We start from the raw sequence: 23604 nt of genomic DNA on the forward strand, positions 1-23604 counted from the left end.
TGGGCATAAGTGATCCTCTTGTATCAGCCCCCCAAGTAGCTGGGACCACATGTATGTGCCACCATGCCTGGCTACTTTTAAACATTTTTGTAGAGACCAGGTCTTGCTGTGTTACCCAGGCCGGTCTGAAACTCCTGGGTCTAGGCAATCCTCCTGCCTTGGTCTCCCAAAGTACTAGGATTACATGTATGAGCTGCCATGCCTGGCCTATAATTTTCTGAATATGCTTCTGGATTTGATTTGCTAGCATTTTACTGAGGATTTCTGTATTTTTTCATAGGTATATTGATCTATAATCTTTTCTTGTGATGTCTTTGTCTGGCTTTGGTATTAATGTAATGTTGTCCTCATAGAATGAGCTAGGCAGTGTTTTTGTCTCATCTTCTATTTTTTTAGAAGAGTTTGGGAAAATTTGGTGTTAATTATTCTTTGAATGTTTGGTAGACTTCACCAATGAAGCCATCTGCAGGCTTTTCTTTGTTATATTTTAATCACTGTTTCAATCTCTTATATTGAAAATTTAATAATTTGTAATTGACTTTTAATGACTAATTCTAGTTCTCCTTGAGTTAATTTTGGTAGTTTATATATTTCTAGGAATTTGACCATTTCATGTTGGTTATCTTATTGGCATGTAATTGTTCAGATTATTCTTTTTTTTTTTTTTTTTTGAACAGAGTCTCACTGTATCACCCAGGCTGGAGTGCAGTGGTGTGATCTCACCTCAGTGCAACCTCTGCCTCCTGAGTTCAAGCAATTCTTGTGCCTCAGCCTCCTGGGTAGCTGAGATTACAGGTGCATGCCACCACGCCTGGCTAATTTTTGTATTTTTATTATAGATAACATTTTGCCATGTTGGCCAGGCCGATCTCAAACTCTCTGGCCTCAAGTGATCCACCTGCCTTAACCTCCCAAAGTGCTGGAATTACAGGTGTGAGCCACCATACCCAACCCGTAGTATTCTTTTGTGATTATTTTTATTTCTGCAAGATCTGTAGTAATGTCCCCAGTTTCATTTCTGATTTTATTTGTTTGAACCTCATTTCTGATTTTATTTGTTTGAACCTTCTTTCTTTTTTCAATCAGTTCAAAAAAAATTTTAGTTTTATTGATCTCTTTCAAAGAATCACTTTTGGCTTTATTAACTTTTTTATGTTTCATTTACCTCTACTCATTTTTTTAATTTAAAAAAATTTTTTTAGTTTTCTGATCTCAGTCTTTTTCCAGGCTGGAATGCAGTGGCATGATCATGGCTCACTGCAACCTCCACCTCCCAGGCTCAAGCAATCTTCCCACCTCAGCCTCCCAAGTAGCTGGGATTACATATGTGCACCACCTCGCCCAGCTCATTTTTTGTATTTTTGTAGAGATGGGGTTCTGCCATGTTGTCCAAGCTGGTCTCAAACTACTGGATTCAAGTGATCCACCCTCTTTGGCCTCCCAAAGTGCTAGTATTTAAGGCATGAGACACCTCCCCCAAACCATTTACCTCCACTCTTAATCTTTATTATTTAATTCCTGTGCTAACTTTGGATTTAGCTTGATATTTTGCTAGCTTCCTAAAGTGTAAAGTTAAGTTATTGATTTGGATCTCTTTTCTTTATTTAATAGAAGCATTTATAGCTATACCTATCCATTTGAGTGCTGCTTTCTCTGCATCCCATAGGTTTTGCTATGTTCTGTTTCCATTTTTATTCATCTCTTAAGTGTTTTAAAATTTCCCTTGTAATTTCTTCTTGACCCATTTGTTGTTTATGAGTATGTAGCTTAATTTCCATGTATTTGCTTATTTCACATATTTTGCAACAGTGTTCCTCCTGTTAGTGATTTCTAGCCTCATTCCTTTGTGGTAAGAGAAGATACTTTGTATGATTTCAGTCCTTTACAATTTACTGAGACTTGTTTGTAGCCTATTGTATGGTATGTCCTGGAGAATGTTCCGTGTGTACTTGTGTATTTCTGCTGTTGGTGGATAGAGTTTTCTATGTGTTGGTTAGGTTTAGTTTATGTCATCTAAGACCTCTATTTCCTTAATATTCTTCTGTGTAATTGTTCTATCCATTATTGAAAATGGGCTATTGAAAATTCCAACTATAATTGTAGAACTCTATATTTCTCCCTTTAATATTGTCAGTGTTTGCCTCATATAGCTTGGTGCTCTGTCATTAAGTGCATGTATGTTTATAATTGTTATAGCTTTGTGATAGATTTATCCTTTTATCAATATATAATGTCCTTCTTTGTCCCTTGTAAAAAAATTTTTTTGACATAATTTCTATTGTCTGATATTAGTTTTCCCACCCCAACTGTCTTTAGTTACTATTTGTATGGGATACCTTTTTCTATCATTTCACTTTCAACCTATTTGTTGAACCTATTCAACCTCTTTGAATCTAATGTCTCTTGTAGAAAGTATATAATTGGATTTTTCAACCCATTCTGCCTTATAATTAGACAGTTTAATCTATCTAAATTTAAAGTAGTAACCGATGAGGAAGAACCTACTTCTTCCATTTTGCTATTTGCTTTCTGTATGTTGTATGTTTTTATTTCTCTGTTTCTCCATTACTGCCTTTTTGTGATTGAGTTGTCCTATTGTACCATTTTGCTTCCCTCCTTATTTCTTTTTCTGTATATTTTAAAGTTTTTTTCTTAGCGGTTATGCTTCAGATTATAATTAACATCTAAATTCATAAAATCAAGTTTGAATTAATACTAATATAGTTTCAATAGTGTACAAAGATGATATTCCTTTATTTTTATTTTATTTTATTTTTTTAAGATGGGGTCTTGCTCTGTCACTCAGGCTGGGGTGCAGTGGTGTGAGCATAGCTTACTGTAACCTTGAACTCTTGGGCTCAAGCAATCCTCCCACCTCAGCCTTCTGAGTAGCTGGTACTACAGTCACAGACCACCACACCTGGCTAATTTTTTTCTTTTTAATTTTTAGTAGATATGAGGCCTTGCTCTTTTGCCCTTGCTGGTCTCAAACTCCTGGCCTCAAGTGATCCTCCTGCCTCAGCCTCCCAAAGTGGTGCAATTATAGGCATGAGGCACTGTCTGGCTAAAGATAATACTTCTTTAGAGTTTCATCTCCCTCTTTACTTTGTTATTGTTACAAATTACATCTTTGTACATTATATGTTCATTAACATGGATTATCGTTTTATGCATTTGTCTTTTAAATAAAATGAGAAAGAGGGATTACAAATGAAAACTGCAGTGACACTATGTTTAAATTTACTTATGTATTTATATATGTACTGTGATCTTTTCTTTTTTTTTTTTTTTTTAATTGAGACAGAGTCTTACTCTGTCACCCAGGCTGGAATGCAGTGGCGCAATCTTGGCTCACTGCAAGCTCTGCCTCCTGGGTTCACGCCATTCTCCTGCCTTAGCCTCCTGAGTAGCTGGGACTACAGGCACCCGCCACCAAGCCCAGCTAATTTTTTTGGATTTTTAGTAGAGACGGGGCTTCATCGTGCTAGCCAGTATGGTCTTGATCTCCTGACCTCATGATCAGCCCGCCTCGGCCTCCCAAAGTGCTGGGATTACATGTGTGAGCCACCGCACCTGGCCTCTTTTTTTAAAATTAAAAACCATTTGATTTTTATTTTTTTAAAAAACAAATTAAGTTTACACATAGCTGAATAGAGCATTTCAAAATCTACTGTTTTCTTGATGGATAAAATGCAGACTATAAACATTCAAACATTCTTGTTATTCTGATACCATGATCTATGTGAAAAAATGTGCTACATTCATTTTTTAAACAGAGGCTAAGCATTTAGAGAGTTGAATTCACAATTAGTCTATGTCTTATCAGAGGGAAGTTATTTACACTGTTCTGTGATATTTGTGAAGATTTGTTTATTGCTATTAATAGCAATATTTCTAAAACTATCTCATACTGTGTTTCTGTCTCATACGTTAATGCGGAACAATGATATTCTGAACAGCGAACTCGTACATGACTTAAAACACTGCTGTAAGTGAAACAAAAAGAGCACCTTTATTTAGATTTAAGATTTAGATTTTAGATTTAGATTAAACATACATGCACTTTATCATATGTCGTACATGTCAATGCTGTTCATCTTTTGTGGGAGAGTTAGTGTGTATAATGCCTACCTAATATAGAAGGGCCTCTCATAGGTTGGAGGTAGCAACAATTGACCACATGCTTTTACAAAAACAGTTGGAATAAAGAAATAAGAGTAATTTGAATTTAATTACATTAATATTTTTTCATGTAATCTCAAATACTGTCATTATAAAAAAGTGTACATTGATGGATAGGTATAATCATATTCAATGTCTTTACTTTTTTCAAACATACAATTACCTAATTATTTTGAGTTCGGATTATTCTCTATAATAACCACTCTGATTTAGAGTAATGTCTCAAAGTGTTATTACTTTAGTTCTTTCTAGGGCGATTCTTCTGATTTTAATTTAGACTTTAATTTTTATTAAATACATTCCTACATTTATTGAGCTTGTAGTTTCTTCCTAGCATAAACTCTGATGTTTTCTAGGGTATATATTTTGGATAAAGGTCTTTTCACATTTATTACATTTGTATGGGTTCTCTGCTATGGGAACTCTCTGTCAAGTAAGATTTATGCAACAGCTAAAGGCTTTGATAACTGCTTTATATTTGTAAAAATGTTTTTTAGCATAAATAATGTGGTGTTTTCTAAGGTATATATCTTGAGCAAATATTTTTTTCAAAATCATTACATGTATTAGATTTCTATCTAGAATTGATTTTCTAATGTTGAGTAAGGTGTGAGCACTAGTTTTGGGCATTGGCACATTCTTTATACTTGTGGAGTTTTTATCTGGGGTGAATTATCTGATACTAAGTAAGGTTTGAGCTCCTGTTAAAGGCCTTGCCACATTCTTTACATTTGAAAGGTTTCTCTCTAGTATGGAGTCTCTAATGTTGAGTAAGTTATGAGCCCCAGTTTAAAACTTTGCCACATTCTTTACATTTAAAAAGTCTCTCTCCAGTATGAATTCTCTGATGTTGTGTAAAGTGTGCATATTGGTTAAAGGCTTTGTGCATTCTTTACATTTGAAGGGTTTCTCTCCAGTATGGATTTTCTGATGTTGTCTAAGATGTGAGTCCCAGGTAAAAGCTTTGCCACATTCTTTACATCTGAATGATTTCTCTCCAGTGTTGATTAGCTTATGTCTATTTAGATGTGATGACTGACTAAAGACTATTATATGTTTATTACATCTTTGTGAGTTCTCTCCAATGTTAATTATTTGATGTTGAGAAAGTTTTAAGGACTGGCTAGGAGTTTTACCATATTCATTACAGTTGTCGGACTTTTCTGGAATAGGATACTCTGATGAAAAATAAATTTTGAGGATCAATAAAATACTTTCCCACATTCATTACATTTATAATCATTTTCTAGAAAATGAATACTCTGGTGCTTACTAATTTTTGAGTCATGGTTAAAGTTTTTCTGATTTTCATTACAACAGATGGACTTCAAAAATTGATGTTGATATTTACTTACAGAAACATATGCTTCTGTAGAAGTAAGCCAACATAAACTGAGCCTTCTTCTGTAATATTCTGTTTTTGATCTCCTTTCACAGTTAAAATTTTGTTATGAGTGGTTGTCTAATATTGGCTATGTACATTATAACGTTCTTTTTGCCCTCCACCTTCACCCACGCTTTCACAGTTTTTCCATAAGTGTAAATTTTTAAGGCCACAGATCCCATATCTTCCCAGTGTCACTTTTTAGAATGAATCTTCTATGCCTTGCTCAGGTGAAAGGCCTTGGTTGTAATAAGAATACATAGCCGGCCTGGCACAGTGGCACACACCTGCAATCCCAGCACTTTGGGAGGCCGAGGCGGTGGATCACCTGAGGTCAGGAGTTTGTGACCAACCTGGCTAACGTGGTGAAGCCCTGTCTCTACTAAATACGAAAAAATTAGCCGGGTGTAGTGGCACATGCCTGTAATACAAGCTACTTGGGAGCCTGAGACAGGAGAATCGCTTCTACCTGGGAGATGAAGGTTCAGTGAGAGAGATCATGCCATTCTATCCCAGCCTGGGCAACAAGAGTGAGACTCTGTCTCAAAAAAAAAAAAAAAAAAAAAAAAAGAATACATAGCCAGGAAGGCCAGGTTTCTGTAGTTCTCTAACATCATATCTCTATACAAATTCCACTGGGCAGGGGCCAGGCATTTGCACTCTCTGGAGAGAATTCTATGGCCACATCTCTGAATATTGAGTCCCATGTCTCAGAGTCAGGGATGTCCTGGAGTCTTAGCTATAAATCTTCCAATAACAGCAGGTCACAGAACGATGGAGGCTGTGGCAGAATCACCTAGGCCTCCCAGAACAGAGGACACATGGCAGTGAAGATCTAACCCCAAGCTCTGGCTGGAGCAAGAGGTGTGATCTTTTAAAAAATATGGCTTAAGTTATGGTATAGTGTCCTTTCATCCTGATGGCCTCTCTATTAACATTCCTTGTAATGCATGTCTACTGGTGAAAGATTTTCTCAGTTTTTATTTATCTGGGAATATCTTAATTTTTTCTTTATTTTGGTGGCATAGTTTTGCCAGTTACAGAATTCATACTTGACTGTTTTTCCCCCCCGGACTTTAAATATTTTATCTTACTGCCTTAAAGCCTGCATGATTTCTGAAGAAAAATTGGCTGTTAATACTTTTGACTGTAATTGTCCTGTTCTTTGACTGTTACTACTGTTATATGTGATTAGATGCTTCTTTCTTTCTGCTTTCGAGATTTTCTCTTTTCTTTGGCTTTCAGCAATTTTACTATAGTGTGTCTTGATGTGTCTTAAAATTCATCCTTCTTAGATTTTGTTGTTATTCTTGTATGTAGAGATTTGTGTCTTTCATCAAATTTGGGAAGCTTTTGGCTATTATTTCTTCAAAAATTCTTTCTGCTTTCTCCCTCTCCTATCCCTCTTGGAATCTCATTATGCACGTGTTGGTATAGTTGGTATTGTTCTACTGGTCTCGTAGGCTCTGCATATCTATCTTTTTCACTTTTTTTTGTTTTTACTCCTCAGATGAAATAATCTTAATTTGCCTATCTTCAGATAATACTGATACTTTCTTCTGTCTGACCAAATCTGTTGGTGAACACCTCTAGTGAAATTGCCTTTCTGTTATACTTTTTATCTCCAAAATTTCTATTTGATTCTTTTTAAAAAATAATTTTTAATCAGTTTATTGATATTTACTATTTTATGAGACATTGTTCTCCTGATTTTCGTGAGTTCTTTTCCTATGGGTTCTTTTAGCCTTTTAGCATATTTAAAATAGTTCATTTAAAGTTTTTTTTTTTTTTGAGACAGGCCCTCCCTCAGTCACCCAGGCTGGAATGCAGTGGCGCCATCTTGACTTATCACAACTCTGCCTCCTGGGCTGAAGTGATGCTCCTGCCTCAGCCTCCTAAGTAGCTGGCACTACAGGCACGAGCCACCATGCCTGGCTAATTAGGTCTTTTTCTAATATGTCCAGTGCCTAGGCTTTCTCAGGGAGGCTTCTACTAGTTTATTTTTTCCCCGTGAATGGCCAAACTTTCTTCTTTTTTTTTTGTTTTTGCATGTCTCATAACTTTTTGTTGTTAACTGGACATTTTTAACATTATAATGTAGTGACACTGGAAATCAGATTCCCCCCACCCCAGTATTGCTGTTGCTTATTGTGAGTTATTGTTATTTGTTTTGTTATTAGTTTTCTGAACTATAAAGTCTGTATGTTTTATGTGGTCAATGAAGTCTATGTTCCATTAGCTTAGTGCTCAGCTAGTGTTGGAGTTTCATTAAATGACTTAGGCCAATAAAAGAAAAAGATAGGAGCCACCATATCCTCCTAGTCTTTGCAGGTTGCCTGTGGGTTAGGTTACTCTTTGGTGCTTGACTGGGCCATTTACAACTCTGCCTTAGCCTTGTGAAAGGAAAATAAATCTTGGGGCCCCCAAATCACTAAGCTAAAGGGGAAAGTCAAGCTGGGAACTGCTTAGGGCAAATCTGCCTCCCATTCTATTCAAAGTCACCCCTCTGCTCACTGAGATAAATGCATATCTGATTGCCTCATTTGGAGAAGCTAATCAGAAACTCAAAATAATGCAACAATTTGTCCCTTATCTACCTAAGACCTGGAAGCCCCCTCCCCACTTCGAGTTGTCCCACCTTTCCTGACTGAACCAATGTACATCCAACACATATTGATTGATGTCTCATGTCTCCCTAAAATGTGAAAAAAGAAGCTGTGCCCCTACCATCTTGGACACATGTCATCAAGACCTCCTGAGGCTGTATCATGGGCGCACGTCCTCAACCTTGGCAAATTAACTTTCTAAATTAACTGAGACCTGTCTCAGATTTTTGGGGTTCACAGTCTTCACTTCCTATTTGCATAAAACCTGAAAACTCACCAGAGGTGAGTGCATAAGGTCTTCTCAGGCCTTTTCAGAGCATGTGTCCAACCCTGGGTATGTGCCTCATCTCCTTGATCCCCCAGTATAGGTGGTAGCTTTTAAAATCCCTTATTCCCCTAGGCATCTCGTTTCCCAAGCCCTTCTTCCCTAGGTTTGGTCTGTTTATTGCTTGTCCTGAGTGTCATTCATTGCCCTAGTCTCCCGCAGCCAACACTTTTGCCTTCAAATGCTTTCAGCAAGCCACTACTTGGGAAGTTGCTCCAGTCCCAGGAATGCTCTGAGTTGGGCAAAACAAAGGCAAGCCCTTGCACCAATTCTTCAGGGAGCTACCAGACAGGCCGCTTGAAACCTACAACCACAGTTCTTTGAGAATAAGGTTCATGTTTCTCCTTGTGGCATTAGCAACCTGAACTCAGGGTATGGGTTGCCGTCTTCACAGTCACATTGCTCTGGAGAGTGGGATATGGTAGGCAGGCAATTTAAATACCATAGCACTCTTTTATGGCAATTTAGCAGCTTCTTTCTTTATTGAGCTTTTTGTAAGTTCTTGACTGGATTCCAGAGTTCTACAAAAGTTGATTTAGATAATTTTGCTTTATCCATGGATTTTGTGGAGAAGTGGAGTCCTGGAATTCTCCACCATTTTCAGTAACCATTTTCAGTAAAGTAATTTTGCTTTATTCATGGATTTTGTGGAGAAATGGAGTCCTGGAATTCTCCACCATTTTCAGTAACATCACTCCTTTCTTTACCTTTTTGTATCCTTCATTGCATCTTTATATATTCCTAAAATTTTAAAAACTGTTTTTATCTTTATGAATAGGCTATTACATTGCATATTATTATTTGTCCTTTTTCAAAAGCTGAATACTATATAGCCACAGTTCATCCTTGTCTTTGTATGTGATACTGTGCTTCACGTTTTTCCTGATGAAGGATATTCTGGAGTGGAAGTATTTCAGGAAGACTGATTTGGCCTTCACTATGTAAATATTGTTTGCATGCCTTAAATCAGGGTGAGTTAGCCTAAGGGATACTCATCTTTCTTCTTTCTGTTTTTTTTTTTTGAGATGGAGTCTCACTCTGTTGCCCAGGCTGGAGTGCAGTGGTGTGATCTCGGCTCACCGCAACTTCTGCCTCCCCGATTCAAGCGATTCTCCTGCCTCAGCCTCCCGAGTAGCGGGGATTATAGGTGCCCACCACCATGCCTGGCTAATTTTTGTATTTTTAGTGGAGACGAGGTTTTACCATGTTGGCCAGGCTGTTCTTGAACTGCTGACCTCAGGTAATCAACCCACCTCGGCCTCCCAAAGTGTTGGAATTACAGGTGTGAGCCACTGCACCCAGCTGGGATGCTCATCTTTCTAGGTATGAATCAGCAGGTAGTTTTAAAACTCCTGGTATGTGCAACATGGTGCCAACCCCCGAAGGGTATGTTGGTGTGGGAAGTTGGCCCCAGCTGATGCCTGACTCAAATGTGAGATGATAAGGATGGGTGCAGAGGTGACTATCTGTGAACACAGAAATGGAGGAGAGAATTCCAAGGCACCTTTGAAAAAGAATTAACAGACTATGGAAACTTGGATATGATGATAGACAATCAGGAATTGAAACCGCCTCCCAGGATTTCAAGCCTCAAAAGTCGGGGGAAGAAGTGATTCTACTAAGAAAAACAATACGGTTTTGAAAAATGACAATGCACAGCTGGATTTGCATTATATTGCATGAACATCTCAGGGTCTGTTCTTCATTAGGTTATTCCTCATTCAAGGCAAGAGTCTTAACTCTTCTCTCTGATTTTGGAGTCTTCCTCCTCAAATCTAGCTTGCACTCTACACTGTCAGAATGAAACCCATTTCACTGCTTTTCTAGAGGAATACTTACTGCTTAGAGTGCCTGGCTTCCCAGCCATTACCTCCCTGCCCAGTTATCTGCTCCCACCCTCCCCAGGTGGAATTGAGGCAATGTTCTTCTGCACTAACTTCACCAGCTGTGGCTGGTGAAGTTTTCTCTTCCAGAGCCTCTCTGTCTTCCTGTTGCCTTTCTAAGTTCTGTAATTCCTTTGGGCCGTAGCTTGGGTCCTGCTTTTTCCATTAAGTCTTTCAACATGTCTTTCTTCCTTTTCAGAATAGGAGTTGTATATGGGTGTGTAGGGGTGGAAAGGTGTTATATCTTTCCTTACCCATCATAAGGGTCACAGCTGATGCTCTTATGACAAAAGACGGATTAACAAGGGAAAAGCGTAATACATTTATTTATCAAAGTTCTTTTTGTTATTTTGGTATCTAAACGCTTTCATGTATTTGCTTCACTTGTCTATGCAGATATATTTTGCACATAAGCAAAATTAAGATGTTTCTGTAAAATTTGTAACCTGTTTGTGTTTTCCTTTTTGTTGTTTTTTTTTTCAACTTTTATTTTAGATTCAGTGGGTACATGTGGAGATGTATTACTAAGATATATTGCAGTGATGCTGAGGTATGGGGGTGTGAATGATCCCATCACCCAGGTTTAATCAAGGTTTCATGTGACACAGGAGCCTTCAGAAGTGAAGATCCAAAGACCCAGGGAAAACTGTCTACTTTTATGCTTAGGTTTGAAGAATGGATAGTCCTTGTAGGAATGTGATTGGACAGTGGGTTTGACCTACTGGTAATAGACTTAGGTGAGGGGTTAGGACCCAGCAAGGCCTGCCTTTTCAGATTCTTCTTGGCCTCTCTGTGCAGCATTCCTTCTTCCCAGGTATGAAGCAGGACCCTCTGGACTGAGGGTCTTCAAGGGAGAAGGGAGGAGTGGTCTTTCTACATCTTATGGCTTGCTCTCAGGGAGAGAAGTTTTAGTTTCTGTGACCTACCTTGGGGAGAGGAATTCTGGTTTCTATGACTTGCTTCAGGGAAGAAAGAGAGGTGGGAGACAGGAGGAGGGGAGAGAAGGTCAGAGCGACCTTGCTTCTGAGGCCCCTTCAGTCCCCTTCAGTTCAAAGTCCTCAGCATGCCAAGGTGACAGACTTTGCGATATTGTTTTCTGAGCCCAACAAGTGCTTATTTGGAATTTTACCCATTGAAGGTCATATATTGTTGAAATTACCAAAATTTCAAAAATGTACAATCTGAATCAATTTCATCTTTCTTTCATAAGTAACTTATTCATGCTCCAGAGTGGCATCTATAGGAAAACTTTGTGCTTAATTAGGCAAAAGAGGTATATCCACTTGAAAATATTCATTATTTAGCCATTTAAGTCAGAGGAGCTTCTAGCCAAAGTTTAGAAATGTTTGCACTTAGACAACACCTGCACCCCCCACCTCTGCACCTAGGGTCCTCCCTGTGGCCTCCCCATCAGGCATGGCAGTGCAGAGCCAGCAAAGCATACCATCTGGCAGGGCCTCCCCACCACCCCTGCAGCCCCGTGGTGCTGCCTAGGGTCAGGTGCTCTCGAAACTCCATCACTAAACTGCTCAGTGGGACTTACAGGCACTGCTTATTGGAAACAGTCTTCCACTGGATGTTTTATATTCAGAGATTCATCAGGGGTAAATCTGACTGAAAGAGAGACTTATTTTGAAAGCCAAGTTTCTTCAGAGGCTTGTCAGTGAAGCTTCAGAGTTCAAGGCTGCTGCATGTCAGTGAGATCAACTGTGTGCCTTTGACACATTGGACTTAGGTAATCAGTCCAGTGTGGAGCTTGGGGCTGGGAGTGGCCATTGGGACAATTCAAGCATGAGATGGGAACAGGCTGTGTGTAAGGGAGGACTCAATTTGTGTTTATGATGGTAAATTAGGGCCATGAAGTCCTTGTGGGTTCAACTCTCAAAGTAATTACATCTTTGCTAAGATCTGCCAATTCTTTTCTGAAGTGGGTAGATTGAAACTACAATTTTAACTCTTGGTTGAATTGCTACTTCTTTATCAGGTAAAATTCATTGCAAAAGTGAAATCTTTTGGCTAGTTCTGCACTGCCAGAGCCTTCCATTATTATCCTTTTCAGAAACATGCTGATGAATAAGGACCTTCACTGCAGCATTATAGTGATGTGAAATAACTGGAGAAGTTGAAAATATTTAACCACTGAGGAATGAATGGTTTAATAATTTATGGCACATCCTTATTGTAGGATACTATTCAAGTATTAAAAAATAAGGCCTGCTGGGTACAGTGGTTCACGCCTGTAATCCCAGCACTTTGGGAGGCTGAGGCAGGCAGATCACGAGGTCAGGAGTTCAAGACCAGCCTGACCAACATGGTGAAACCCTGTCTCTACTAAAAATACAAAAATTAGCTGGGTGTGGTGGCATGCACCTGTAATCCCAGCTACTCAGGAGGCTGAGGCAGCAGAATCGCTTGAACCCGGGAGGCGGAGGTTGCAGTGAGCTGAGATCATGCCATTGCACTCCAGCCTGGGTGACAGAGTGAGACTTCATCCCCCCCACCCCAAAAAAAGGCCTATCTGTATTTAGAGATGTGAACAGAGGGCCATGATATATTGTGGGGGGAAAAAGTGAGATGCAAAATTATATGTGTATATGTGTATATACACATATACATACATATGTATACATACCATAATCTGTTTTTGTTCAGAGGAAAATCATATGTATGTAAATAGACTGCTTAATAATATTAGCTAATATTTATTAAATTTGTATTGTGTGCTAGCACTTTGTCCAATACTCATCATATCTAAATGACCTCATTTAGTTCTCAAAATAACACTAGGAGGTAGGCAATTATTTAACCTGCTTTACAGCAGAAGAAACAGCAGATTAGAGAAGTTAGGAAGCCTTCTCCAGGCTGCATGGGAGGTTACAGGCAAAAGTTGGACCCTAGTCCAGAAGCCTGCACTTCCATCCACCATGCTCTGTGTACTGCTTCTTAACATTTACTTGCTAGAAGAATATAAGGTGTCCTAGTATTTAGTTGGGGTCTTAAATGAAACTCATACTTGAGATGGGTTTTTAACGAGGTGCCTCTCAGATCCCTCCCTCGCACCCTGAATTGGCATCCAGGCTGCCAAAGCCCCCTGCACACTTATCTGTGTACAGATCATCTCCCCACCCTGATGCCTTCCACCACATGGTGTTACTTATGGAATTCAGAAGGCAGCTACTGCTTTCTTTTCTGTCTTCCTGATAACTCTAGGAACCTTGAAGATTACCTGCTACTTACACATCATCTTGTTCTTAAATCGAATTTGGAGCATAATTGTTATCATACAATTTTAACTGCTAGGGTCACCTAGTTCTACAGTTCAAATTAAACATTAGCTCATATTGCCTCTAGGTTTAAAACTAATGTACCCAGAAGAAATTTACTAAGGGCCAGCAATGTTGAAATAGCTTAAGTGCAAACAGAGGAGTCCTGTGTGCTGGCGATGACAAGACAATGTTGTCTAAAGTCCCTATTTGATTCCTCGTTTGTCCATCCCTTCCCAATGGCCTTTTCCTCTCTGAACTTTCAACAGTCTTGTGCCTAAGCACTTCAGTTCACTCCTTGTTAAATGCCGTTGATTGGCTATGCATATGTAACATCCCTTACTTTATTCCAGAAGAGGTTACCTTAATACTGTTTTAATTCCCTGAAGGGATGATGTGTGGTCATCAGTTAGCAAGACTCAAGCTTTGGAGCACCAGAATGTGTGCCAGAAAAAATTTTTTCAAATGCTTGTATAATAAACTCAGAGGGGGTTTGGTCACCAGAATTGTTAGGTGGGGCTATTGCCTCCTAACTTTTGCTTCCCACAGTCCAAGCTTTGATGCACAAGGTTATGGTTGATTACTTTTTATTGCATTCTAGTGGGAACTGGTTTCTCCACCCATCCTCATTTTCTGTGGTCTCAATTCCCCATTTTTCCTTGGGTCTGAGGATGCAGCTGGATCTGAGAGTGTGAGACGCTGTCATTTAGTACATGAACTAAAGATATAATCCTGTTTACTACTTTTTTTGGTCAAAGCAAAAATAATACAAGAGTTGTGTGAACACGATGTTTATTACATGTATAGAACTGAATATGTAGATGTTTATAATCTGGAAGCTTTGGGAAATTGGACTTTGATAATTTCCCTGTAATGAATCCATTTCTCAAAAGCATTTTTTTCTTAAAAAAAAACACAAAACACACATTGTTCTCTGTAACCTCCCCAGACAGATACTTTTTAAAGATCTTGCTTGTTAAAATGCCTGCCAGCCTTTTAGAGAAGTTGACAGTTTAGGTGGTTTCTGTTAGCAGAAACACGTGGACTCAAAGCTTTTCCTCTAAAATGAATCTGTTGTGTAACATCACAGCTGGCTCAGAATACAGGTGCGTGCTCCTGCTCTCCCTGAGAAGATAGAATGGGAAGAGACCAATCCAGATGAGATGCAGGGGAGGAGGGGACACCCAACAGCAAAGGCACCGTTGCAATCTTAGCCTAAACCATATCTCTGAGAAAGAGTTTCTAGTTGCCTGCTTGTATCTCTGGGTGACCACAGACCCCTGCTCTCCAAGGTGGGTCGTGAACTCTGGAGCACTACCGAGATTGGCTAAGAGCTGAAGGAGAGTCCCAAAGGAGCTTCAATTCTGCAGAACTATACAGCCTTCTTTACCTTACCTTGACCAGGTGCTTAGAGTTTGGAAAGTCAGGGGTAAGAATTGAAATTCCTCCAGGTAAGAAGACCCCCCTCTTAGAAAATGGACTCCTCCAATTTTCTCACATGATTATTCAGGCACTTTCACTTTTCCATATATAGGAGTCGCTCAGGAGCAAGCTGTGGCAAGCTGGAGGGAGGGACACATCCCGTGTTCCATCCACTCCCTCCCTTCTCAGCAGTCCTCGCCTGTTCTCACGTGCTCACAGGCAGTTAGGCAGAAGTGATCCCCGTGGCTCTGCCAAAGACAAGCCTGTTGGGTTGAAAGAAGAAGAAGAAGAAGAAGAAGAAGAAGAAGAAAAAAAAAACTCAGGCAAAGTCACAGCCTTAAAATTGTTCACTGGAAGAAGTGTGAGTGGAGAAGTGTGAGAAGATGAATGGACCGGTGGATGGCTTGTGTGACCACTCTCTAAGTGAAGAAGGAGTCTTCATGTTCACATCGGAGTCTGTGGGAGAGGGACACCCGGGTAAGTAGGCTGTCCTGGACTGACTGGAAAACCATCATTCCAAGCCTATACTGAGGGAGTCACTTACAAATGGTTTTAATTGACACATAATAATTGTGGGTATTTATGGGGTACCGTGTGTTGTTTTGATCCATGAATATAACATGTAATGATCAAATTAGGATAATGGGCATACCTATTGCTGCAGACATTGACTACTTCTTTGTGGTGAAAACATTCAAAATTCCCTCTTCTAGCCCTTCAGTCACCCTACTGTGCAATGGAATGCCAGAGCTCATTCCTCCTATCTGACTATAACTTTGTACCTGTAGGAGTCACTTTTACTAGAGCTCTTCAGAGCAATGTGTGTGAGTTACCAGAAGGGATCTCTAGAGAAACAGCATGGAGTAGTTTCATAAAATACTCCCTCCTGATGAAGCCGTGCTGTGGCCCACCACCAGCACGCCAGCACAGTGGGGCCAAAACAGGGAGTAGCAGCTAGCTGGCTAAGAGTATGACACATGCAAAATATATGATCAGGTCTTAACTTTTTATATGTATTTTTTTTAGCAAAGCTTTAATCTATTATCCATGGCCAATTTAAGTCAACAGAGAATGTTCCTGAAACAAGACCATGGGTGACTAAATTTTGCATGTAAAGCATGTGCAACTTAGGCATGAAAGCCTGCACCCTGGTCGCTGCTGGGGTAGACCTCTAGGTGCTGGGGACTCAGTGACATTCTCTAAGAGCAGGATAGAAGACCTTCTAAACAGGAAGAAAATGTAGGCATTGGTTTTGGTCCCTGAAAAGTAGGTGGACTGTGATGTGGGGAAGTGAGAGAAGCTTCCTTGATGACGGTGAGAACTAGGACCGGGACATTCAGAGCCTCAAGTGTAGGACAATGGTTCTCTAACTTCAGGGTGCTTCAGAATCCCCCAGAGGGCTTGTCAAGACAACAGAGGGCTGGGCCCCACCCTCCAGAGTTTCTGATTCAGTAGATCTTGGGAGAGGCTGGAGAATTTGCATTTTTGACAAGTTCCCAGGAGATGCTGATGCTCTGGGGTGAGAACCACACTGAGAACCACTGCTCTTAGAGACCCCTGGGGGATAGCTGTACAGACTTCTGTATTTAAGTACCTCTTCAAAATTCATTTGAGTGTTTGCTAACTTATTACCAAGTCTGCCTTTTTCCATCTTCCTTGCTCTTGTTCTTCCTCAAAGATATTTATCTTTCCTACCTTGTAACTTGGCTTTGGGCACCTCAGTGCACTACTCCTTCCATATACTTTAGCCAGTGGTTTTTGACTGGTGGCAGTTTTGCCCCACACCCCCCAAGAGCATTTTGTACTGCCTGGAGACATTTGCAGTTATCACAACTATAGGAGGTGGGGTAAGGTGCTACTGGCATCTATTGAGTAGAGGTCAGGCACACTGCTAAGCATCCTACAGCGCACAGGGCAGCCTCTCAACGAAGAATTAATTATCTGGCCCAAAATGTTAATAGTGCAGCTGTTGAAAACCTTGAATTGAATTTAGTTTTTTATGTGACTTAGCTCAGTTCAAGGTAAATAGCCTCTTTCGTTGTGCATAACTGTATAAAGTATCTAGGTTTACTGTATTTTCAATCTCAGATACATTGCTGATTTCTGACACATTCTGGTCAGCTCCATGGCTATGAGCCTCATTTATAGCTTAGGAGAAAGATTCACTCCACCCGGAGGAAGTGGGTTTTTTGGCATGCAGTGGCCAGTGGTCCCAAGAATGGCCCATTGTGCGCAGCAGCAATGTGTTCAGAGGACTGAGAATGAACATGCCAGCCAATCAGTTGATTGTTTTGTATACTTAATGACAGCCAATCAATTTGTCTGATCGTCCCTTGTACTTGCCATTATAATTGTCCAGGTAAGTCAGTTTCCGTGAAGGCTAGGTGACTTTCTGCTTGTCATTCCATTGCTGAATTCCTCTCTGCTAGAAAGATAAAGGTTTTCTTCTCCGGTTTTCCAAAAAAAACACAACCTATTGGCTATCTTAAGCCTACTAAGTGATACTGATAAAAATTTTGAAAGCCAAAACAAAAACAAAAACAATTCAGAAACAACCTCCTTGGGCATTGTCTTGTGTGTGGTGCTATCTGGAAGCCCCTGCTGGACTCCAGCTTTGTTCCTCCTCATGTTGGATTTCCCTAGGCAGAATGGGAGCCTGTGAGCTGTGTCTTTGCACAGGCAGAGACATCCACAATCAATAATCAGTCAGCAAGCTTCTAGGAACCCTGATGGGTAAGCCTAAGGTGGCCAGCATGTATTTATTTTAGCAGCGGGAGGCCTTCAGTGGTAGAGGTGTGTAGAGACGATGGGCTCAGACAAACCTAAAGGTACTACCAGGGTCTGCCACTGGCAGGAGGCTAGATTAAAAAAAAAAGAAACAAACAAACAAAACACAACCTCAAACATATGTTTAGCAGTAGTTTCTAAAGGAAAGATTAAGGAGTTAATGAATATCTTTAATTACAGAATTTTACATCTGCTTTTGAGAGCCAAACTGCTTGATTCTGGATCTGGATTCTTAACAAAAACATATTATTTTATTAAGAGCAGACTGTGGGTATTTTTAACACTGAATGAGCTATAATATATGTAAATAGAGATCACTTTTATTTCTTAATTTGTAGGTATTGACAGTTTGCATAACCCCAAAGCAAGAGTGGATTTTCCTGCAAGCACCATTTAGTGCTTTACATTCTAGAACCTGCAGAGTCTTTAAGGCAAATAGTGGAAGAATAAAGTCAAATTCCAGCTCATGTTGAACCCTTGTCAGTCCTACCTTAATTGAAGAGGTCAAGCCCAGCTCTAAGGACACCTGGCTTTCGGGAGGCTGAGTGACCATGTGGGAGGATCTGAGAGCTGCTTATGGAAGTATTCTGCAAAACAGCAATGATGTATAGGGGTTATCTTGTAGAATTCTTATGGATGGAGTCATGTACTTGGGTGTGGTGTTTTATATACGGTGCATTGCATCTTGTGGAACCTGCCATGCAATGCAGCTGTTTGAGCCATCTGATTTTACCTCTTGGCAAAGAGGTAAAATTCACTTCTTAACTATTTTTAAGTTCATTTCCAGGACTTTTCTAGATGTTAGAATTAAAGGGAACATGATGAGGAATGGGTGTGTGTTTGTGTATGTGTGAGTTGCGTTAGACTCCTAGAAGAGCTGATTTTGACCGGGCGCAGTGGCTAACACCTGTAATCCCAGCACTTTCAGAGGCTGAGGTGGGTGGATCACTTGAGGCCAGGAGTTCAAGACCAGCCTGGCCAACATGGTGAAATGCCATCTCTACTGAAAATACAAAACAAATTAGCCAGGCGTGGTAGCACAAGCCTGTAATCCTAGCTACTTGGGAGGCTGAGGTGGGAGGCTTGAACCCCGGCGGTGGAGATTGCAGTGAACTGAGATCGCACCACTGCACTCCAGCCTGGGTGATAGACCGAGACTCCATCTCAAAAAAAAAAAAAAGATTTCTTTTTTAGGGCATTCTATGACTTTATATAATACATGTCATCCAAAATTAGGCAGGAATGGAAATAAATAAAAATTTCAAAGTATTTCTAATTTCTTATACTTAAAAAAAGTGTTTTTCCTCTGGTAGATAAGTTGATATGTAAACTGAAAAGTCGATATCTAATTATTTTAACATTTCAATTTGTTATCCCGAATATTTTTGTGATTCTGACCCATATTTGCTCTTGTCCAGATAAGATCTGTGACCAGATCAGTGACGCAGTGCTAGATGCCCATCTCAAGCAAGACCCCAATGCCAAGGTGGCCTGTGGTAAGAAACACCCGGTCCCTCCCTGCTGGAGACCTAAGTGGGCTAGACTGAGAAATTAATCATGGGTATAAGACAAACGAGCCACACCCCTCAGTTCCAAAATCCATGTCCTCTGCTCTGCAGTAGATTTCTCAATTATGAGACCTCCCCTGTGTAGTAACAGAGAGGAAAAACATTTCTAACCATGAAACAAATAGATAATTATTTTTAGCAAGAATCTGACGTTAAATGTCATAGCAACCATAAATAGCAGAGGGTTGGACCAGCACATGGCCTTTCTGATGCTTGATCTCATTGGGAACAAGGAGGTCTTTCAAAGTTCTTAGGTGAATCTTCCAGATGGGATGAAAGAGCTTGAAACACAGGTAGCTGCCTAGATGGTTATAAGCTGCACCCTCGTTGTAGGAGCCTTTGTTGGCTGCACAGATACCTGGCTTCTTCTCTTGTTTTCTTTCCTAGTTTGTGGTATGATTTAGGTTTTAAAATAATTAGTGTCCCCCATTTAATAGCAACAGGAAGGCAACATCTTCACCAATTGTTTTTCAATAAATCAATGGCTTTCCTAAGAGACATTAATGTTAAACTAAAGTACTGAAGCCCTGGCTCCCATCTGCATGATTTATTGTGTCTGAAGACTCATGTAGGCTGAAGATCTTCACCTTTATTTGTGGGATAAGTTGTTTGGCAGGAAAATCTTTGCCTGGCTTGAAGCCCGTGGCACAGTGGCAGAGTCATGGACTCTGGAGCCTGGAGGGCCCCCAGGGTGATAAGGTCCAGCCTGTTCATTTTAGAGACAGGATCATGGTGCCCTCTGCATCAGGGCCTGGCCAAGCCATGGGGTAGGGTGCCCCAGTGTGAAGACCAGAGCCCTGCTCTCCTTACTGTCATTGTCATGTCCTGTCCACTGCACAGACCCATCCTTCCCTCTCTGGTTGCATCCTCACCCCTATATTGAATACTACAGGGACTCATACCCCTCTGAAGGTAGATTCTACCTTTATATCTTTGTAAATATCTGGAGAGAAGGTTGGCCTGCTTTGATTTTTTTGGTCCGGATCCCACTCCCTCAAGCCTGCAGTGGAGGTTTAGCAATGTGGGGGATGGGGGGTCACATGTGTGGACTACCTTCTTTATGACAGCTACATACAACCATCATCTCCCTTTAATCCACATAGCAGTCTTATAAATAGCTTTATTAAATAGATGAGGGAACAGAGACTTAGAGAGGTTAAATAAGTTGTCCACGATCACAACTTATGACTGACTCTTTCCAAGACAGCATTGGAAGATGCTCAGTGCTTGGTGCTGGGATTTTTTCTTTTTATTGGCGTTTCTATTTTCCTTCTGGAATTCATTCCTTGTAAGGCCCCTCCTGTGTCTTTTTTGTCCGCACTGTGAGAGGTCTGGGAATGTGAGCTTCCCTTTGTTGGCACTTGGCTGCTAACTCTCCTTGCTCCCCGCTCCCTTTCAGAGACGGTGTGCAAGACTGGCATGGTGCTGCTGTGTGGCGAGATCACCTCAATGGCCATGGTGGACTACCAGCGGGTGGTGAGGGACACCATCAAGCACATCGGCTACGATGACTCAGCCAAGGGTGAGGGCAGGCCTCTGGGTCCGAAATCCCTGTTGCTCTCTGCTGATAGAGACCCCGATGCTGAGTCAAACCCGCGCCTTTCAGCCTGATGGGAGTATCAAAACTACCAGGAGGAAAACACTCCTACACTTGTCCGTTAGGTTCCAGGGGTCAAAGACTCTGGCATAAGGATGGCCAACAGGCGACTATGCCCAGGGCCCAGCACAGGCCCATCTGTTGTTGACTGGGCTTGTTTTAGGCCTTGCCTTCTTGGCGCTGCCAAAGGCTTTGGAAGAGAAAGACGCACTGAATAAAGGGGTCTGCCCTCCTTTGGGGACATGCTCCCTGCCAGGCACTAGTGATAGTCTCTTGTGTTGTCTTAATCATTTATGTACTTATGCAGATGAGGAAATGGAGGCCTAGAGGGGTAAACAGTCTGTGTGAGATCACAGGGTAAGCAGTCACTAGGCTCAGGACTCCTGTGCTTCCACTAAACCTACTTCCAATCATAGACATGGAGCAAGATGACTCAGTCCAGAACTGGTGCTGACAGCAGGCGAGGCTGGTCCAGGTTAGCACCAGTGCCACATAGTGTGGGGCCACCACCCAGGGAAGGGCACAGGCCCTAGCAGAGCTTTGAAGCAGATTCCAACATCTGAGACTGAGTAGGCCAGGCAGCGGTACAGCCTGGAGGGCAGCAAAGGACCGAGAGAGCGAGTACCAGGTGCGGAGGGCCTGTATGCGATCACATTCTGCAGGAGCTTCAGGGGCCCTTTGTCCATGCTGGCTTCCTGGGCAGGGCTCTGGCCCCATTTCTTAGAGTCTCCACGTTGGTCTCTGGCATTAGATGTTCAGGCAATTCTAATTTTTAAAGAAAAATTCATTTTGGGTCTCTGTTGGCTCTCTCCCTAATTCTCTGAAATCACTGTGAGAGATGTGATGACCTCACACCATGGCAAAGAGACCCACTTCCAGGTCATCCTGCCTAGATATACACCTGTAATCAAGATGCACAGAGAGAAGCATGACTTTAAAGGTGTTCATTTCTGCCTGTGTCACATAATAGTTGTTTAGGGTGATGTGTGGCATCCTGTGGGTCAGGGTATGCAGAGATGCTGGACCCCCCGTTTGTAAGTGAGAGAGCCCACTCATGGTATGATGGTGCAGACTCGCAGAGTCTGGCGCAGCCCAAAGCACTCATGAGCAATGAATATTGGTTGAGTGCATGACAGTGATTTTGAGACTCAGTGGGAAGAGAAGCAGTAAGAACCAGTTAATTCTCCTGGTTGGGACATGAGGGTATTCACAGAGGAAACACGTTGTCCCAGAGCTGCAGCTTCCTGAGGCGTTACCACACAGAGCCTGTTCTACCAAAAAAAAGCCAATTTGTTTATGTACATTTAGACCTTATTCAAGTGCAAAACTTGTTCTGCATTAGGTAGGAGGGAAATTTTCCAGGAGGCAATGCTCCCTAGAAAGGGAGAAATGAGCGAGAGCCCAGCCATGGCTGAGTTGGGCTCAGCTGGCTTAGGTTCCCTGTGCCCAAGCTTGTCCATTTACCTGTGCTCAGTTGACAGGAACAGCCTTAGGTCACGTGCAGGAACAGCCTTAGCAGAGTCTCAGGCCAATGGCTCCTCGTTGCTCCTGGCTGCAGTGTTGCTGGGCTCATTGTCCTTTCCAAGCCCTGTACGTCTCCTCTTGGTCCCCTAAGTTCTGTTTTTCCAAATTCCTTGGAGCCCTTGCTTGATTTTTGAGCCCTGGGGAGATTCATTATTTAGACAGACAGTGATTAGGTAAACCAAAATGTTCAGTGCAGAACAGGACAGCCTTTGGCAGTTCTTTAAAGACTGTTCATTGATTTGTGCATTCAAAAACATTCATTAGGAAACAGGAGGGTGTAAGGGGCAAAGGTGACCTGATACTCCCAGGGTGTATGATGCAACATGAGGTGCCCAGGGGTAAGTTCCTGGCATTGTGTGTAATGAACTGCAGGCAGGTCCAGGGACATGTACTGAGAGTGGACGTAGGGTTTGGGCATGTGGGGTGGAAGCTGGAAGTAGAACGTTCTAGGCAGGGACCTAGTGGAGATGGAAAAGTATATCATGCTGATGGCTAAACTTGAGTTCACGTTGGCTCAAGGAGTCCCGGGAGCAAGGGCTGTGTCAGACTGAAAAGCTTCAGTTTTATTCCTTGGCAGTAGATCCCCACCTGAAGCTTGTACAGAAACAGCAGCTCGGATCTGTGTGTTTTCTCTGTAAGCCCTTTCAGGCTGTGTGGGTAGGAGAATAGATGGGAAAGAAGATGGCTGTGGGGGTTTGGAGAGTGAGTGTGTCACTATGCTTGACCTTGTGGTGGGGGCGTCCATGTATTCAGTCCCTTATTCTCACAGTACCTGTGGCTGAGCCCAGCACAGCTGTGAGGAGGTGTGCACGGTCTTGGTGCATAGCAGTTTCCTCATGGGACTCCCAGGGCTGAGCTACTGCTAGTCCAGACTTCCCCAAACCAGTGCTCAGCGTGCTAGGGGTAGCGGGCCCGTACCCTGTGCCTCAGCTTTGCAGACGGGAAAGGGCAGGTGGCTTTTCCATTTGCCCCAGACTCTTGTGTACCTCTCAGGGTCAGAGGACCCTGGCTTGGGGAGTCTGTCTGGATAGTTCATGTACTCTGTGTTTGTTCAGTGTGTTTA

General features: G+C 41.6%; 1 protein-coding gene across 1 annotated transcript in view; it reads left to right on the top strand.

The window, feature by feature from the left end:
- MAT1A (methionine adenosyltransferase 1A) overlaps positions 1–23604 on the top strand; it is a 52247-nt gene that overhangs the window by 18945 nt on the left and 9698 nt on the right. The window contains exons 3-5 of the mRNA XM_054522366.2: positions 14936–15542; positions 19271–19348; positions 20820–20942. Coding sequence (XP_054378341.1) covers positions 15449–15542; positions 19271–19348; positions 20820–20942 — 295 coding nt within the window. The 5' untranslated portion in view covers positions 14936–15448. The remainder of the gene's footprint in view (positions 1–14935; positions 15543–19270; positions 19349–20819; positions 20943–23604) is intronic.

Source organism: Pongo abelii, chromosome 8 (genome assembly GCF_028885655.2).
Source record: "Pongo abelii isolate AG06213 chromosome 8, NHGRI_mPonAbe1-v2.0_pri, whole genome shotgun sequence".
Lineage (NCBI taxonomy): Eukaryota > Metazoa > Chordata > Mammalia > Primates > Hominidae > Pongo > Pongo abelii.